The sequence below is a fragment of the Ceratotherium simum genome, chromosome 8 (genome assembly GCF_057802395.1).
Source record: "Ceratotherium simum simum isolate JZ-2026a chromosome 8, ASM5780239v1, whole genome shotgun sequence".
Classification (NCBI taxonomy): Eukaryota; Metazoa; Chordata; class Mammalia; order Perissodactyla; family Rhinocerotidae; genus Ceratotherium; species Ceratotherium simum.
Genome location: NC_141907.1, coordinates 25267501 through 25287895, shown reverse-complemented (window position 1 = coordinate 25287895; position 20395 = coordinate 25267501). Strand labels below are relative to the sequence as shown.

Here is a 20395-nt window from a genome sequence, read left to right as displayed (position 1 = left end):
AATGCTACACAAAAGAGTCTTCTCTCACTCTTCAATTTTCTTGATCTGAATGCTGGGAATTTGGCTTTAATATGAAGTCATTCACTTACTAACTGCTTAAATTTGGGCAAGTTATTTAACTTCCCCAAGATTTGGCTCCCTCACATTTGCATTGGGGATGCATGGGTCACACTTCAGTTTCCTTTGAGCAAATTACTTTTCACTCACTGAATTTAGCCTGGGAAGACTGGACTAAACAGGACATTTCAGCATTCTCTCTCTGGAGTCTAAATAACAAGCACAGCAATGAAATAATTTAACATAATTGGATTTAAGTCATTCTAGCCATAGTGTTTGAAAAAGATAGTTTACCAATTCCTACTAACCTCTTAATTTACTTCTACCTTTTGGAGCTGGAAGAAACCTTTCTCTTTTCTGAGCACTTTCCTTCATACTCCACTAGTACCTGTGAGTTCCACCTCATGGTTCCTAAAGCTATCTTTGGTTTAAAATATTAAATTATAAACTTGGTTTCTATTGCTTGAAAACAAAGTTTATTATTAGGATTAAATTAGCTAATCTGTGTAATATTTTTAGTGCAAAGTCCAGAGCCTACTAAGAGTTAAATCAATTTTGGCTGTTATTATTGCTTTTGATATTGTTATTATTAGTATGTCTACTCCATTCTTACCAAAACACTTTCCTTCTTTGCTTTTTGTCATACAATTTTCTCCTGACTACATTCACTTCTTTGGTTTTCTTTTATGTTATCCTCCCTTGTCCTGTTTTCACTCTCTCTCTATCTTCCCTGGGGATCTCATAAACTTGCATGGAGTCATCTATCACTAAATGTAGATGAACTGTTCAATTCTTTCCTTTACCAATCTTAATCTCCTACATTTCAAATTCCACTTTCTTACTGAAATGTTCAAAACTAAACTCTGAAACAAACTTCTTTTCCATTCCATTCCTCTTTTCTCTCTCCTCTCTTCCTCAACCTCCAATCATCTACCAAATATTTTACATCCTTCTGTCCATATGTCTCTTGATCTGTCTTCAAGGGCATGGCATCAGAATCACATGATCAGACTTTATCGGACTGTACTAGATACTAGAAAGTATCCCTTTCTCCAGGACTTTTACTATAAACTGCCCTCCACTCTACCAACAGAACCATCTTTCTAAAACACATATTGTGTTATACTCTTGCTTGAAAACTTTCAATGTCTTCCAAATGTTTACAGGATAAACCCAAACCCCTAGGCATAAAATTCAAGGCACATCTCATACTGTTTCCTCCTCTTTCCAGTTCATATCTAGTCATTCATCCAGATGTACCTAAACTCTAACTACACTAGATTATGTGCTTTTTACCAAATAAATGATGAACTTTGAAGTCTTCATGACTTTACTTATGATTTCTTGTCCAGTTGCAATGCCTCTTTCTTCCCTCCTTAGTTTGAGTAAACCTAATTTATTACAAAGTTCAATTCAAAAGCTTCTTGTATCATCAAACCTTTTCCAAATATCTTTACTTTCCCACTCTGTCTCTGTCATCTTATAGCTCTTATAACACATCTGATTCTCTTGGTAACAAATTCCTTGAAAGCAGAGAGAGTATCTTTCCCATATTTATATTCCCAGCCTCAATCACAGTGTCTGGGTAAAATCAGGTATTCAATAATTATTGTTGAGTAATTGTAGCTGTCTTGTGATCTTCAGAATGAAAAAATACATTTTGAAAAACATGTATGAAACATATACGTGTGAAGAAAAACATGTATTTCAAACTATATATTATATATCTAAATATACATATTTAGGTATATGTGTGTGTGCATCCGAAATAATAATAATTTTTATACTTTATGCTCCATTGATTAACGCTTCAGCCAGTTAGTACAAGACTCAACACTGACATTAGCATTTCTGATATACTTTACTTACAATATCAATAGAAGATATATTCAGAATTGGCAAATCAAGCATTGAGAAACCCCTAAATTATATCCCGTGGTAAGGTATTCCAACAACACGATATATCAGAGGTTATACCTTTTCATAATAATATTAGTAAGAAAATTTTTATTTCTAAGTGAATTTTTAAAAGAAAACACTTTACTCTTTCAATTAGAAAAACAAAATTTGAATTGTCACATCATGGGTAACAGCTACATTAAAAGCATGATGGTACCCTCCCAAAACCTATCAAAAACAATAAAAATTTCAAACAAAAATACAAATATTTTAAAAATTATATGATAAACTATATGGAATATGATTTATACAAGAGTTTGCATAAAATTTATGATAAAGCATAAAACATGCACTGTGAAAACTGTGTGTTATGAATGTGGATATTTATCTACAGAACCGTTGAGTTAAATACTTTGCATAGACATGGTATGTGCAACCTCTGCATTATATGGAATATTAAGAACAGCTTTAGCAAGACAGAATAACGTTACAGGACATCTTTCTTGGAAAATTTAACAATATAAATACCACACATTAATCATTATTCATAGACCAGGGGTTCTAAATTCTTAAAACACTAGATACCCCTGGCATGCTATGGGCCCTTTCAGCTCTAACAGATTGAAGTTGAATTTCCTTGGTTGCAAGTCAAAGATGAGACAGAAAACATCCAGGCAGAAAGCATCTAGTCTGATGGAATATCTTTTAATTGGAATTAAAGGTGAAAAAAGAGAAGGAAAAAAAAAAAGTAACTCCACAGGCTGTGCCTTCAATATTGATGATCCTTAAAATTTCTCTGTTACAGAACTACCAGAACTGTCTTACTACAAATGAAATCCTATGAATTATTTTATTTTTTCAAAAGAAATAGTTAGTCTCATAAACTACAGGGCAACGAAAATCAAATCCATACTATTTACGGGCTAAATCTTTTTTTCGTAAAACCATGAAGCACAAAAAGCAAACAGAAATCATTGAAAATAATTTAGTAATATGCTGCAACATAAAAATCAAATAAAAATACTTGTGGATAAAGTGTGAAATAAAATTCAGCTTATAGCTTGAGCAGTTAAGTCAGACGATGACAGAGGTAGAAATAGGATGCCATGGATTTGATGAGTGATGATTCTTTAGCCTTCAGCCTCAAGACAGCCTCCTAGGCATGTCCTCATTTGAGAGCATAACTTAACGTCAAAGAAAGTCTCTTTTGATGGTCAGTATTAGAGGTAAGGAATTTTACATTAAAATCATGCTTTGTATCTATCCCCAAACAACACACAGATCTGCCATATCATCACATGTAAACAGTTTAACTGAACTCTGTGTTCAAAGAATGGTTCCACATCTATGCATTTTAGAAACCATGCATTACAATGTATTTCTTTTGTTATTAAATATACGAATTCCTCTACCAAGGAAGTATGTCTCCAGTGCAGAGCACTGAATTGGTGCCAAGAAATGACCAAATGTGGTTGTTTCCACTTCTTATCCCACATGAAGTGTGGCCACAGGATTCCAAGTCTAAGAGAAATATGTCTCAGTTAAAGCTCAACACAAATCCCTTTAGGGTTGTTTGTTTCTTCCCTCTCTGGTGCTTCCTTCACACTGCTATGAAAGTTACTCCCCTAGCAAATCAGGGCCTCCATTCCTCTGTCTTTAAAGATCTCTGCTGTTTGATTCCCATTTCTCCCCAGACCAAGTTGAATCTCCTTAGCATGAAATCTAATGCCTTACACATTTTGATCATTTTTCCAGCCTCCTTTTATACCATCCTGCCTTGGCACCCACTTGTCCTCCACCAGACCCCTTACTCTTGGCACCGTGTAGTTATCACACCTGGATATCATATATTTATCTTGGTAACAATAGAGTTCCTGGAATAGAGTAGATCCTGAGTAACACAGAAGAATGCAAGCTCTAACAGAGCTCACGTGCTTTATAAATGTATATGCAAATATGTACATATCCCCTCAATTGTGTTACCTAGAATTTAACATTTTATAGGAATGCAATATCCCCAGCACCTTATCTATTGTAGGAACTCAATAAATATTTATTCAATGACTAATATTTATGCATTTCATTGAATGTCCTAGAATCACATAAAATCCCCATTTATAGCATTAAATTAATTCAGTCATTGTTTAGTGAGTATCTACTACTCTACTATAAACAAGGTGCTTTGCTAAGAACTAGGGGGTTATGGTAAACAGGAATCAGACTTGGACCTTCCCAGTGAAGAGATTATGGTGTAATAAGAAATAATACACATATACACTTACATGCAGAAAATGTTCCATCATTAAATGTAGGAAGCTCCAGGTACCATAAAATCATGCAGACAGAGTAACTTAAAATTAGCACTAACAACTTGAAAATCAGGAGAAGCTTAATAAAAGAAGAATTGAGGTAGGTAGGATTCACTCATGTAAAATTAGAAAGACAGGATTGCTGGAGGAGATGACAGTATGGGTTAAGATAAACTGGCAGGAAAGTATGAAGCCGAAAAAGTCACTTGAAAGTTACCAGGCTTAGCTGGAGCAGAGAGTTCATGAAAAGGAAGAATGGAAAGCAAAGATGGGAGAGGGAGATTAGAGTCAGAGGAATATGATTCTAAATTAAGGCATGTGAAATGCATTCTTATTAGAAATGAACAGACACTAGATGTTCCTGAGCACGGCCTAAGAAGCAGCAAGTTGTTCCGTCCTTGCAAGATTTTTGGGCAGCAATGTATGGAATTTTTTAACCCTCAATGTCATATCTGAATCCACTATATATAATTTGTACACAGGCTTTAACAGCAGTTCAACTATGCTCTCCATGTCTAACCATGATCTATTTTATTTCATAGTCTTGATCAGTTACCAGCAGCGCATAGAGAGAGAAAGCTCTTTTTTTAACACATATTTTAATGATCCGACATTGCTAGGTGGCACAGAAAGTGGAATAACTTCTAATAACAGTCATCAGGATATATTAATTTCAAATTCAACTAAACAGTAAGTAATGGTGACTCCTGGAGGACCGTGCTAGGCCTTGCCACCATTTACGTGAAAAGTAGTCAATCTAAACACCCAACTGTAACGTATCTTTTAAAAGAAGCTAATAGGAAAAACTGCAGCAAAATATTTCAAGAAAAGTGAAATAAAACATTCTTCATAGTTAAACAAAACTGAACAGCAACACAAATGACGTAGCAATAGCCAAAAAGACAATGTCATTGTATAAAAGGTGCTTCCCACAGTCACGACAGCCTGACACCTTTGATTAATATAATTCCACATATTCAAAGAAAATCAAAGTGGAGACGACACTATGAGCTTACCTAATTACCCTGCTAAACTACTAGAAAATAAATAAATAAACCCATTGCATATTTCCCAGTGTTTGTTTTAATGAATAGTTTCTAAATTCAAAGAGATGCTCATAGAAACAGTTCAAAATATGCACTGATCATTGATCATTTTTATTATATTCTCATTTATAAATATTCCTATGTTTTATAAGCATGTTTGCATTTTCTAAGTAATTTTTAAAAATACCTTTTCAAAGACATGCTCAACAGCAAGCTTATTTATAAAGGTTGTGAAGTCTAAACCAATAAATAGTTCTAAAATCAAGTTTAAATGCCTGTAAAGGTTTAAGGAAATCAGGATTTAAAGTTGACATATCTGCACTTCGAATCCCAGCCTAACTTGTGACTAGTGTGAGCCCTTTGGATTTAGTAGCAGATAGCACTTAGAGACACTTACTACACGGCAGGCAGTGTTCTGTATTGTATTCAGACCACTTTTGGAATCTTAGCTATACTAGTGAGTAGCTGTGTGACCTGAGTCACATTTCTGAGCCTTTCTTTAATGATAGCTGTTATTTATAATCGCTCACTTTATGCCAGGCAGTTGCTATAATTGGTATATATCAACTTATATTAACTTATTATATGACATATAACTTATACAGCATATTAATTCATCCATATTTCCTAATAATGCCATGAGATTATTATCTTCATTTATATACATGAGAGGTTAAGTAACTTGCCCGTCTCAAAGACTGGTCCATAATTGGTGCTCTAAACACTTCATCTTTTAATTTATAAATTATGTATACCTTTAAATCATATATTTTCATGGGAAATCCAAGAGATGACAAAATATAGTAAATCAAATACTTAGTAAACATATTTAAACTGAAAGATCACACTCAGATCAGATCATTATCAGGTAATTATCAGACAAAAAATTAAATTGCAACTTTCTGATCATCTTAAGATATAAAACCACCAAATTAAAAAGAAAAAAGTATAGACATTACACATCTTTGTGTTTGTCCTGGTACAAATGTTTACCAAGTTATTTTTTATCACAAATTCAAATTTGTCCTTATTGGAAAATAGAACTACCAATTGATTATATACTACCAATTAAAAATCCATTATTTTTATATACTTTCTATTCCATTTGCCAAAAATTTTTACTAAATGAAAAAGGACCAATTTGAATTCATGAGGTAGACAAAGGAAAGAGTCAAGGAGGGGGAAAAATGTAAAAGGCTTTCTTTATAAGGTTTTACATAACAGTGACTTTAAATTTCCACAAATACTTAGTTCTGTGTACAATAAAATATCTGTGAGCAACATAATAACTAAAGTTATGTTCCAAATGGCATCCATACATTAACTACTATAAGAGGCTACAGAAGAATTTTTGAAAGGGAAAAAAGAGCCCTCTGGACCTTCGGTAGAATGCAAATTCAAAGGAAACAAATTGCTTAATTATATATCTATAAATAGGAAGCCAACAGATTTCAGTGATTGGGAGAGAAAGCTCGACAAAATCTAGAGATATTAGTCAGATCCTTAAAATATTTTATTTCTTTGTATGTTCTGAATTGTCGGCAGTGCAAAATGAAGAGAAAAACACCTCCAGAAGGTTTGGTGTGTTTTATAGCCCAATATTCATAACTACTGAGGCCATTCTTGATGCCGTTGGGAAAAGGCAGAACCAATCTGCTGGCAGATGACTGTCTTTGGCTCAGCAGAAACTTCCATTTCACACACACAATCTGAATATGTTCTCACTGGGGAGGGAAAAAGGGATGAGGGACCCCTTTCATGTCATGCACTTGATAAATTATTTCTAAGACGCATACTTTCCTTTCCTCAGGCCTGTCCAAAGGCAGAGTTCCATCGTGACCTTCCAAAATGCAGTTCTTTGTAAATAATTTCAATGGCCCTTAAGAGGATCCTATGAATCACATTATATATTCAAAAATATGATCACCCTAATAAATATCTTTTATATTTTCTCTCAAAATCATGAGTGGTACTTCTTTTTATCTAAGTGAATCTTTTAGGCATTTATTTGTGGTCACTTGGAATTTAAAACATACTTCATTTAACATTATTGCACGTACAGTTATTTGATACGCTTTTAATTCATGGAAGTATTTCATACCGTAAAAATGCCTTTTTTTAAAAAAAATCTGTTCTGGATTCAGAAAAAAAAGTGTATGTTCTCTTATTTTAAAATGAAGAATTATTTTTAATTCTGGTGGCATGTGACATAACCATTAACAGTTCTGAGGCTTCCCTTTTTCTTTTTTTTTTATTGTGTCCATTAGACCCATTGGGAGTACAACGGCTTAGGTCACAACATGAAATATCATGCTAATTAAACTGCTAATTAACTGGTATAAGAAATATATTGCATGAAATAGATTGCTGTATTACTTTGTTTTAACTTTTGTGTCATTTCAACTTGGTAACCACTAATTTAGAATCCTCTAATCACGCTCTTTAATCCAAAAGTTAATCTCAGATGACAAGAGCTCATGATTGCTCAGGAGCCCTGGTGCAAGTATGTATTGCATTTCTTCCCAGTATTAAAAATGGTTTATTGAAAGATCTGGTGTTTACAGATTCTTGGTATTCATTTGAATACAACCTCTTGTAAGGAAGGACAAATTGGAAGTCATCCTCATAAACATTTTCACAAACTTGTCCATCTAAATCGCAAGGCATTTATGTGACTCGCCACCACAGGATTTTTATTTACAAGTCTCATGTGATAAATTAATTGGTTCCTTAATATTATGTGTCTTTCCTAACCCATATTTTTTCCAGTTACATGACTTTAACAATCAAGTTTCAATTTGGGGTTCAAAAAAATGATTTAAATATTTAATAAATATGCAAGAGTTTTAAAAAGTCAACCAGCTGAAAGTTAGAATACATTATATCCACTTGAAATGTATTATCAGGAAGCAGTCAGTTTCTGATCTTTCTGGAATGCATATAGCAAATGTCTGCTTCTTTCATGAGCCTGACACATAGGGGAGAAAAAATCTTTGCTGACCCGCCTTTTAACAGCTAGACAGAGAGATATAGAAAGATAAGAGACCCCGGTCCCCCTCAGCTGCTACTGAGACAGAATTTTCACTGACAAAATTGGGCAGTAGCAATTAGAAAACAGGCTGAGCTGTACCTGATCTCAGCACTAGGAAATGTTCATTTTTCCCCTAACATCTGAGGATATAGTCTAGGAAGATATTCATTTTTAATAACATTAATTTTAACTCCTTGTTAGAAATTCACAAAAAGCAGCATAAAATAGGTTATTATGGTGGTATTAACATCCATAAAAATATAGAGTAGCTAGCTCTTTCATAAAAAATGTAAAAATTATTGAAATGTATGAACTAATAAAAATCTGTAGTTGGCTTTCTTGTCAGATGCTTAGTCACTAAATTGTGATATGAAGTTAACATATAACTTTCTCATGTTTTCACAAGCAATGCTATGCATTGTCAAGAATACAGAGTCATTTCTGAGGCCTACATTTTCCACAGTCACAATTATTATTCAATATATTTCATCCAAAAAATACTTTCAAAGAGGCAAAATGGAGCATTTTCAATGATTGTTTATTTGTTTTTTCCTCTCCAATATGCTTAGGTAACCAATTACTACTTTTAAAATGAAAGCCACTGACTTTCCAGATGTTAAATATTATCCAATTCAATTCAGCAAGTATTTATTTTGTTTATATTTCATACATTCAAATCTTATCATCTAATAAATGCAGCACATTTTCTACTTAATGAAGGACTTTGAAAATAAAGCCTTCATCATCATATAATAGATACTTATTAAATATTTGCAAAGAATAACAACTACTTATTTGTGGATTGCTTATCATAATCAGCATTGGTCTTAGTTTTTATGATAATCTGACAAATAATTTATCATTCTTAAGTTTACAATTTTTAAGCTACTAATAACAGAGAAAGTTGTATCCCTTATGAATGTGGATAAAGTGATCTTCAAAAATTGTTCTTTGACCTTTTAGAAACTTGCACCATTGAATTGTGACAAAGGTTTGATTTCAGCTTTCACAGTTTCCTTTCACTTGTCTAAGCCTGAAAAAATTACAGCTCACGGAACTCCAAGATTTAAATTGTAGCAGACCAGAAACTGATGAATTTTCCTGGAGAACCTTACCTGCACAATTTTGCTGAGTTTCATGCCATAGTATATGGAGAATATTGAGGGCTGAGTGTTATCTTTTCTGTGAGGTACTGCTTATTTCACTTTTTACAGTGATATTGAGTTTATTTTGGCTCATGAACATCTCAGTCAGCAACCACTACACTCTATTAACATGTCAATTACAAAAACAACAATAAGAAAGTTAATAATTGCCAGTGTTTATTGAGTTCTTGTTACATCATACCCACACTGCCTGGATAAATCTCATTTAATAGTCACAATTAATTTATGAGGTAGATATAGTTCTTAATTTCATATTACACATGAAGAAATGGAAGCAAAGAGATATAATTTGTCTAGTGGTCACTCCATTTGTAAGTGTATGACCCACATTTCAGACCCAGGCAGCTTGGATTTCAGACAGTGCACTCTTAACCATTATGATACTGTGTCATTTAGCACATGGCATTGTAATAATTAGCCAGCACGGCTGGAATTCCCATTAGATGTGATCTCTCCCTGTTCAAAGAACGCAGTTGTCATTTTTCTCGGTCCACCCAGATTCTAGCAGCAAACTCTTCATTTTCAAAGAAATTTTTGATGCAAATAGTACATATTTATAATAATATATTTTAAGCCTGCAAAGCAAGTAAGTGAGAGGATTTCTCTTCTTCCCTGTCTACAGTATTTAAAGCAGACCTTCTTTCACAGATTCCATCTTTATCCAATACTTCTGTGTACTAGAGCTTCTGAATACCTTTCACATCAAAGTCCTGCATACTGAATCTGCTTCACTCAGGCTAATAGATGTGTGATTTAAAGAACCACAAAACTCATCTCTACACCCCCAAATAGTTCCAGAACCTAACTTGCACCCCCATCTATAACAGTGTTTTGCATGAAAGCTCTATGGCCCACATGTTGAGCACACCTCTGTAACCAGTGTGGTAGGACTCAAGCCCAGCTCTACCTGCTGCTGGTTCTGTAGCTTTGCAAATTTACCAAAACTCTCAGGGCCTCATTTTCCTCATCTGTAAAATGGGTTTCGTGACAACAATAGTATCTGCCTCATGAGATTGATATAAACGATAAATAGAGCAATTAATATATTATCTGCATGGAGCTGATTCTCAGTAAGTTAACTTTAAAAAGTTATCAAAGGGGCCGGCCTTGTGGCATAGTGGTTAAGTTTGCTCACTCTGCTTTGGCGGCCCAGGGTTCACGGGTTCGGATCCTGGGCACAGATCTACACACTGCTCATCAAGCCATGCTGTGGCGGTGTCCCACATACAAAATAGAGGAAGATTGGCACAGATGTTAGCTAAGGGACCATCTTTCTCAGCAAAAAGGGGAAGACTGGCAACAGATGTTAGCTCAGGGCCAATCTTCCTCACCAAAAACAAAAGAGAGCAAAAGAAAAGTTATCAAAGAAATATTAGAATCAGTTCAACTAAATTATATTTACCAAAACATGGTAGTGGAAGAATAGCACTCAGAAAAATAAGAAGAACTAAAACCCCAAAGCATGTATTTTAATCAATAACATTAAAAAAATTTTTTATATTTTAGTGAAATTTTTACTCATGTGAATGCAATCTGATGATGGATTCTGAACATAACTTTTCCATTGGCAATTCTCACTTACAGTTTCTCCACTGCTCTATATAGCCGTTTTCCTTGAGCCAAGTCTACTCTTCTTTTTTTTTTTTTCCAAATGGATAGAGGCAAGAGGCAAGGGTACATGTTTGTTTTATTCAGAGATAGTGGGGGGATGGGAGAGGCTCGGTAAGTGGAAGTCTGCAATTCTCCCATCTAAATTTCTAATCTTGTAAAATGAAGAAAAAATTGACAAAATTAAATTTTGCTATCTAAATCAGTTCCACAAATGGCCAGAAGTTCGCCTAAACGAAAAAAGTTCAATGTGACCATTTCTCTAAATAAAGATCCAAGGTTATCGATGCCACATTTGTGATTTTGAAAGTGACACTATTTTGCAAATCGGTATGCTGCAAAATAAAAAATCAGCATAATATATATGCTTTCATTTTTCTCTCTACTGTTTCTTTGACCTTTCCCAGTTGGAATGGTAGCAGGAGACTAAAATAAAAGCACTGTTTTTCTGTGTGAGGCACTTTGCTACTAAACAGTAATCATGAAATGACAACAATTGCAAGACTTCTCTGCCTGTTGCTTCTCCTAAGCAGAGAATTACTATTAGATGGAAGAGCCTACAGCGATACACATCAGGGGTAGTGTTTCCTTCTCCTGTGAACCCAACAAGGCTGATCCAAGTCCAGAAATGCCTTTGAAGTCACAGAGGCCTTCATGTGCTGATCAATCTTCTGTAAAGAGCAAACAAAACTGCTTCTAGCACTTTAATATTCTGCCAGGGATGCATTCAGCTCAGCGCAGAACAAAAAGTTTTCCTCTGTTACAAATTGAGTGATTTTGTAACCGGGTACAGGTTGGTTCGATTAACTTAAGAGGGTCCTATTGATTCCAGACATGATTATTTATACCTCAGTACATATTTTCATTTAGTCAAACTAAAGATAGAACAGCAACAACTGTAAATTCATATTTTGCCTTGGTCTTAAGGCCTATGTTGAACTTTGGGTCGATTTGAGTGGAAAACAGCATGTGATTCTCTTAATACTGATGATCAGTATTGATTATTAATATGATCAGAATTACATATCACATTGTAATATTTCTAAGTTATCAAAACCTCAGAACTAGGTTAACATCAAAAGTTAAGAATTTAAATGATCTTAAGATTGATAGTGCATTCCAAACCCGTTGGTTATGGATGAGAAACCTAAGCACCTAAGAACTCAAAAAATGTATCCTGCAGGTCATGCTGTTAGTGGCAGAGCAAAATTTGACATCAAGCCCCCTGACTTGGTTCAGAGTGCTTTTCTCCCTACACTCCTGCAATTATCTCTGTCAAACCTTTTCTCTTTATCTTAAGCGGTTAAGCTCTTCATTTTCAAATTGGAAAGGTGGGGAATGTATTTTAGAAACCAGCCACATGAACATATTTTAAGTCCCATTATATTTTAAGAGACTATTAAAATAGAAAATATAGGCATGTTATAAAGCCATTATTTTTTTATTATTTTGGTCACAGAAAAATATTCAATACAATAGAATTATACAGTTTGTAGACATAATTTATTATAATAGCATAAGTAAAGACAAAAAAATCCCTGTAATAGTATAGATAGGGTACCAACTTCAGTTGATTGTCACATAGAAAGAAGAGGTAAAAATTCAATTATAAAGTTAATCAGCAAGATAAAGAGAAATGAATACAAATACCAGAGAACAATATTTTCAAAATTATTATGGCACATGGTGACTACAAAAAATATGTCGATCTGTTTTAAATATTCACTCTCTTATCTATGTTAATATATGATACTTGTTATATAATTTAGGTTGAAGAAAAGTAGGAAAAAAAAACACATGGAACTTACTGGTAGATAAAATGTTATAATTAGAACACAAATATTTCCCGAGTCTCTTCTATAAGAGCATCCATGATTCTCATCCTCTGTCACTGAGTAATGTAGCCTGAAGGAGGATAATATGACTTTCCAACGGTCTTCAAACTGATTTCACAGGAGCCTACTCTCATTATTTTCAGACATTGGTACCATCTTAATTTAAATGGCTCAGCTGCATTAAATATTATATTTAATTGGCGAGCCTTTGCAGTAGTCATTCCATTTTAGAAATGTTTCCTTTGTGAAAAATGATCTTAATAATGATCATAACACATATGAAATGGCCCAAGACAATTTACTCTACCTCTTTACATTCTAGGTAACAAACCAAAGTGCAAATGTCAATCATTAAACTTTATCTCCTTCTAGTTATATACACGCACGCACAAATGCATACACATACACTCACACTCATATAAAAATCAGACTTTATACAGTATCTTCAGTTGAGCAAGTAACTGTAATGCAAAGAGGTACTTCCTGCATGCAATTCATCTCCAATAAAATACAAAAGCCCTCCTCTGCATACATAAATGCATAGGACCACAAATTTAAAAGGCCAGTTTCCTATTGATATAATGGCCATACATTCCTTGAACACTTACATGGTTTACCGTAAATTCAATCAAAAATTGTGTAAAATGTCTGTGAGTTGTATTGTGATCTTCTGCTTTTACATCATAATAAATTATGTTTTGACAAGTATCAGAATGACCTAAATTTCTTTTTCTTTGATGTCCACTAGTTTCTCACTTTCCCTGATTGGCAGTAGTATTTCTTCTTAGAGTCTTATTAAATAGCATTGAACAGTCTAATTTTCTCAGAATTCAGTCCTGAGGTATACATTTCCATCTTCTTTGTTGATCTAGCACAGGCTCAGGTGATTTCTACATAATGCATCCAATTAATTCAAGCAAGGCAAATGAAATCACATCTATACTAATCTCCACGTTATTAACTATAAACAGTAACGGGATACAAGTCTCCTCTCTTTGCTTGAGTCCATTCAAGTGCAAATCGAAGGGAAGGGATTTCCTGTTCTTCTTTTCATACTCCTGAGTATGACGATATTTGATTCTCATTCTCCACAATAATTGGTAAGATTGCAAAACCTCTCTCACATCCCTCCTTTATTCCACATTGAGAGCTTGATTTTTTTTTCAGTTATTCGTAAAGTCTACTTTGAATCCTTTTTGCAGAGATTTTATTTCAAAGCCATTTTTGTTTTCTGCAAAATCAGAGCTTCGTTTTAATCAGCTAGTGGTCCTGCCCCTTGGGAATCGATTTCTTTTTACACAAGACAAATCCAGGTCTATTAGGATCCAACATTGAGTTGGAACATTACGTGTATTTCACTTACGAGCACATACATTCATTTTACACGATTCCTCAATGTGGCCAGGGGGGTTCGTGGTCTGCACTGTATCCACCTACAAAAAATACAAAAATATATGTCTGCTTTACAGGGATGTGAGTAGGGTTTTGCTAGCCTAGTTCCAAAGCTTGGATGTACATCTTGGCTGATAGTATTCTTTCCTTCTTTAAGATATATTTGCAGTGGCCATAACCTCTTTCAGAAGTCATAGAGACATAACAGTTCTTCCTACAATTAACAACCCAGGGTCATCTAAATCAATACTGCTGACTAGTCTCGTGGATGCTATCTCCAACAAGAGATATTTGCATGTTAAAAGAAACATTGAATTAATTGTGTTTCAGGCTTCAAGCTTTTAAAGACTATGAAACGTCACCAGGAGAGGAGTGAGGGGGAGGAGAGGGTTGTTGGCTTTGTTTATACTACAAATACAAATAAGAATGAAATGGTAATGTTGTTGTCACTGCTCTTACAACTCACACGTCCCTAAAATCTTAGGTATGTGAGCTTGATCTGAATGTTCACACCTTTCAAAGTAGCTCTCTAGTCTCCATATGCAATCATTAGATAGCTCACTGTCTCTTTATAGAAATCTGAGCAATTTACATGCTATCAACAAATGGCCTGTTGATCTCCGGTCAAGGATGAATTACTCTCTCCTTCAAAGTCATGACCGTAAAAGGACAATGTTTTCCAACTTTGTATCTAGTTTGCACAAATAAAAGTGATGATAATACTCCTTCCAAGTGTTTTAGTGCTAATGTCAGTTTTAAATAATGTTAAATACTTATTTCTCTGAACTTGAGCCTGACCAATTTCCGATGCAACAATGCATCAGCACATGATAATCAAACTTAGAAAAAAAGTAAATAATTTCTTTCACTGACTAGTTGACAATTCATTTTTGAAAGTAAATGATGTAGAAAAAAACCAAAAAAGTAATGTCTAATGTTAGAATTGCTTATATTCAAGAGCAGAAAATGTTTAAAAATTGGTCTGACTGCAGATTAACAATATAAGCTGTATAAATTTAAGCAGCTTTAAAATGTCTTAATTTTAAATTAATTTTTATCCTTTCCTAGAAATAAAAAGAATATTTTTTCTTTCTCTAGCAGTTCTAAAAGTTAACATAACTTGGGATGTTCTGGCTAATTACACTAGCAGCACACACATTTACCAACGCATGTATGATACGTGAATTTTCATGATTTAAATTGTAAGTTTAAGATGAACATAGTTTATCTTATTTTACACAAACCATTTCACTGCACATTTCACTTCAAAACTGCTTATGCACTAATGAAAGCTAAATATTTGAAAGCTTCAGATATTGTTTTTTATTCCCAAACCAACTACAACGATGTAGCCATAATGCACGCCAAAACTACATTAGGTCTTCCTGTGATGTACTCTTACTATATATGTATGTATGTTATGCCATATATGTTGCCATATGTATTATGTTGCCATAGTACTTATCAAATATTTAACTGTTTTTGTCAAGTTATTCATTTAATTCTCACATCCTATACAAGGCTACCATTTGCTCCATGAGGGCAAACATCATGTCCACTCTGTTTATCACTTCCTTCTCAGTGTTGGCACATAGTTGGCTCTCAATGAAAATTGCTTTACTGAATGAATGCTTATTGGGGAATAGCTAATTAAGGAAATCATATTACTTGTCACATCATACTATTCGTTTTATCTAATTTTAATATTTTGAAATCATATGGTTATTTTAACTTTCTATTATTTGTCATACGATAGATTATGGAATAGACCTTTTGCAAACTGGAGTAAATGTTATTTATTTTACTAGCATGTTATTTTTCCCATTTTTTTCCCTCTCCAATTCTTTCTTAAATTTAGTCTGTCCATCTAAAATTTCATTAACCTTCTCTTTTTAATCTTTCTCATATAATAGTCATTCTCTTCTTTCCTTAAAGGAAAGATAGTATGTAAAATTTTCTGCGTGGTTTTTAATAAATGAATAAACAAGTAAAACGATTTTAAAAACATAGGAAATCAGAGGCGTCAAAATGTTTCATTTTTTATTGTCATGACCTGACCTACTTTTACCTTACAAGCATACCCAAGAAATAGAATGCACTTAAGTAATACAGTCACCATACTGCCACACAGCATATGAAATCCTCTTGGTAAAATGTTATTGAGGAATAGAATTAATTTTCTCATTTCATAAATTAACTAGGTAAGTGCATGTTTCATGTTTTTGTGGTTTTAAGCTTTGATGCACTGAACAAATGCCTCTGTGCACTAATATTCACCTGTCACTAAAGCCAAGAAAAATGGATTCTTTCCTCACCATTAAAGATTAATGTTTGAAAACAAAAGTGCATACCTCAAATCACTTATTAAATCTATGGAGAACTACTCAGGAATCACCATTCTGAAAACTGTCATTGGTGAGGGTCAGAGTAGAAATGGATGCTACCAGGATGTGTTTTTTGATTTGAATCAGCTAATTAAAATGGCCCTGGAGGCAATTTTCAGATCACTACCACTGAGGAGATAGGCTCTAGTAAATCAGACCAAACCAATCTTTCAGTCAGGTCCAATTCAGTTGAAGTTGTATAGACACAGCCTTTGTCTTCACCTTTCAACCTTTCTCCTCAATTTGTTCTATCACCCAGGCAACAAGTCACACACACACACACACACACACACACACACACACACACACACACAATGAGATGAAATCAAGTCATTCCTGGAGCACTTTCTACCAGGCCATTTCTATATCTCACTCAGTTTCCATTTCCTAACCAAAGAGACTCAAATAAGCCGGGAATTTAATTAAAAGAAATTATCAGTAAAAAGTTAACTTATTAAAGCTATGTTCTTTTCCAGACTTCCCTGGACAGCAATTGGTGACTAGCTAAGAGAAGGAAATGGAATTATGCAGAGAATAGGAACAGGATTCAGTTTTTGGTGCAAGAATATACTGAACACTTACACATAGGAATAGACATGCTCTTAATGATTGTGAAAAAACTTCAAAACCATAAACAAGGAAATATGTATATTTTGAAAGGAATATATATCTATTTTCTACTTATTTTTATTAGGTATGCTTCAAAACTAAATCACACACCTATGTAATTGGTTAAGTACAAGTATCTGTTGAATGTGTTTGCATATAATTGGCAATATGTAAAAGGATTCTACGAATATTCATTATTTTTTCCTTGACTGATATTCAAATCTAGGGACAAGTAAAAGGTATCATACAAAAAGCAGAGTCTATTCTACAACATAGAAAACTAAATTGATGGTAGTTTCTGCAATCGAGGAACAGGAATTGATATGCATATTTTAGAGCATAAATGCATAATAGGAGTTGAACCAGGGCAGAGGCACTTATGAACACTGAAAGTTTATCTGCTGTTTTTTTTTTTTTAATACTGGAAAATCATTTGAAATAGAAAATGGGATATAAGGTAAACATGGGAGTTGGTAAGTGGAAAACCATAAGGAGGACAGCTCTGGATGGTATTTTGGTCTTTTACTTCCTTCTGATTTATAGAAATGAGGTACCAAAAACCATAAATTATAATAATTATTACTTACTATAACAACTGTATAGATGTTTATTACAGGATTGCACTTAACTATCTAATTTAACCTCACAAAGTCCTTGCGAAGTAAAAATTATAACTTTGATCATTTTACATATAAGAGAATTTTAGCTCAGAGAACTTAATCTTCTTACATAAATTCATACAAATAAGTGATAGATTCAGGGCCCCAAACCAAGACTTTTGGCTCCTAATCAAACATTTTTTACTCTACATTCTGTTTTCTCATAATTATGTTTTTAATCTGATTTTGAATCTTTTAAAAAATAAACAGCTGAGTTATAACTGCCAATGTCTCCATTTTTGCCATTAAGGAATAATAAGCAACCTTAAGCAATTTTCCTAAACTATTATAAACGAGGGTGGTAAGAAGCTCAGTTCTAGAAGCCTAGGTATTTGTCATACTCAGAATTCTATCATAATTACTTAAATTGATGAATACATAAGAAGCAGCATCAATGTACCTGAAAGTTGTCTACATTGTCAAAAAAAAAAAAAAAAGACAAATTCTATCCAATCAAAGAAAGAGATGTCTACACCCACTGACGTGTGAGAATGTACGCACACACACACAGACCATTCATTAGCACTGTTCAAACTACACTCTAAGAAAAGAAGCCTTTTAGATTGTGAGTCAACCACTGAACAACTGGCCACAGAAGAAAAAAGAGAGATAATATCATGCCAATTCCTCATCATAGGTGCTTTGTCCTGACGTCAGAATATGAATGATTTGTGCCCTAACAAAAGAATGCCTTAGGCTGGACGGCCGAGCAATCAATATTTATTGATCGACTGACTGTTAGAATCATGGGATCTCAGAGCTGGAAAGAAGGCAAAAGGTTATAGAGTCGAATCATGTGAGAGGCATTGCAGGAGCAATGGAAGGAAGCACAAAGCAACATCTGGCACAGTTCTGGTTCTGGGGAAAATTTTATTTATCTTTTGAAAAGATATACAAATATATACATATAAACAGATTACTAACCTTGGGGAGGAAAAGATAAGAGCCAAGTAAGTAAAACTATGAAAGCTCCAAAGAGCCAGAAAAGACTGTGGTGAGGGTAGTAGGAAGAGGGCTCATTGACTAATTGAACCTAAGCTGGGTCTTAGAAGACAGGTAAGCTTGAGATCTATGGAAAAGAGAGAAAACTGCATTCCAAGAATAGGCAAAGTTGTGAAGAAGATATGAGGTGAGGCCAGGAGGCAGTGAGCAGATTTCCCTGCCTAAACCAGAGATTTCCTTAATTCCACTCAATTCCATCATGAGCTGTTTTCTCTACTTTCTCTACTTAGCTCAAGTCTATATATAAAATGAACCAATGTAATAATTAAAAAAAAAATCAACAAAACTGTCCTGAATTTCCTAAATTAGAAATACGTAGACAAATTAACTGTCAAAAGCCAGAGTATGCAATTAAAACAAATGTTTGTTAAAACTAAGGTAATTAAGTATTTGAGGATTCCTGCTCTAGAACAGCCTATTCTTAAATGTTAAATCTTGTATGACTTAATTCATAATTTTATTTTTTCTTGTTTTTCTTTTAAATAAATATTTTAAAGAAACACTCTTTCTAAATCCGGGAGGGATAAAGATCAACCTAAACAGACTGCTCTGCACTATACCAGCAAAAACATTAGAATAGATCCCAACTCTGCAGTTCTAATTACATTTGGCCAAAGTTCAGCATTCATGCATTTCCATTCTTAAAGCTTATAATAAAAATGTAAAATGATGCAAACTTAAACTATCATCATTATCCTCTTCAGACCACACTATGGGCCACCTTTGGAAACAAAAGCAGTACTGGCTAGTATTCACGTGCCAAAGCAATAAGTTGCCTGAGAGAAACAGGGACTAGATGTTAATGAGAAGATGAAGTGAACAGCAAACTCAGCTGTTCTTAAATGCCACTGAAATTGCAATACTGCGCCTGAAAAATTGAGAGCTACTTGGGGAGCATTAAACACCCACAGAGGGGAGTGGAAAGCAGTCAAAGTGTTTCTAGGTGATGGATAAACTCACTGAGTTTGATCCACTAACAAGGAAATGAAGCAAATGTCCAAGGAATTAATTGGGTCTTGAAAAAGTAAATGTGAGATAGGACAAAATTATAAAATCCAACCAACAGTTTCATGCTTGAAAGATATGTTAAAAGTATAAGAATTGGCACGGTGATTATGTGTTCCCTTGGTTAATAACAGATGGGGGCTGGCCCATCTGGCTTAGTGGTTAAGTGCTCGCGCTCCACTACTGGCAGCCTGGGTTCAGACCCTGGGCGCGCACCGATGCACCGCTTCTCCAGCCGTGCTGAGGCCGCGTCCCACATACAGCAACTAGAAGGATGTGCAACTATGACATACAACTATCCACTGGGGCTTTGGGGAAAAAAAGGAGGAGGATTGGCAATAGATATTAGCTCAGAGCCGGTCTTCCCTAGCAAAAAGAGGAGGATTAGCATGG

The 20395-nt window shown here is 34.3% G+C and overlaps 1 protein-coding gene across 5 annotated transcripts in view; it reads right to left on the bottom strand.

The window, feature by feature from the left end:
• The window catches only part of PCDH7 (protocadherin 7), a 396226-nt gene that overhangs the window by 319368 nt on the left and 56463 nt on the right, over positions 1-20395 (bottom strand). The window contains exon 2 of one of the 5 annotated variants that reach the window (XM_087434166.1): positions 12570-14384. The exons of the other annotated variants lie outside the window; for them this stretch is intronic. Within the exon in view, the coding sequence (XP_087290292.1) occupies positions 14307-14384 (78 nt within the window). The 3' untranslated portion in view covers positions 12570-14306. Of the gene's footprint in view, positions 1-12569; positions 14385-20395 lie in introns of those variants that run through there. 5 annotated transcript variants of the gene reach the window in all.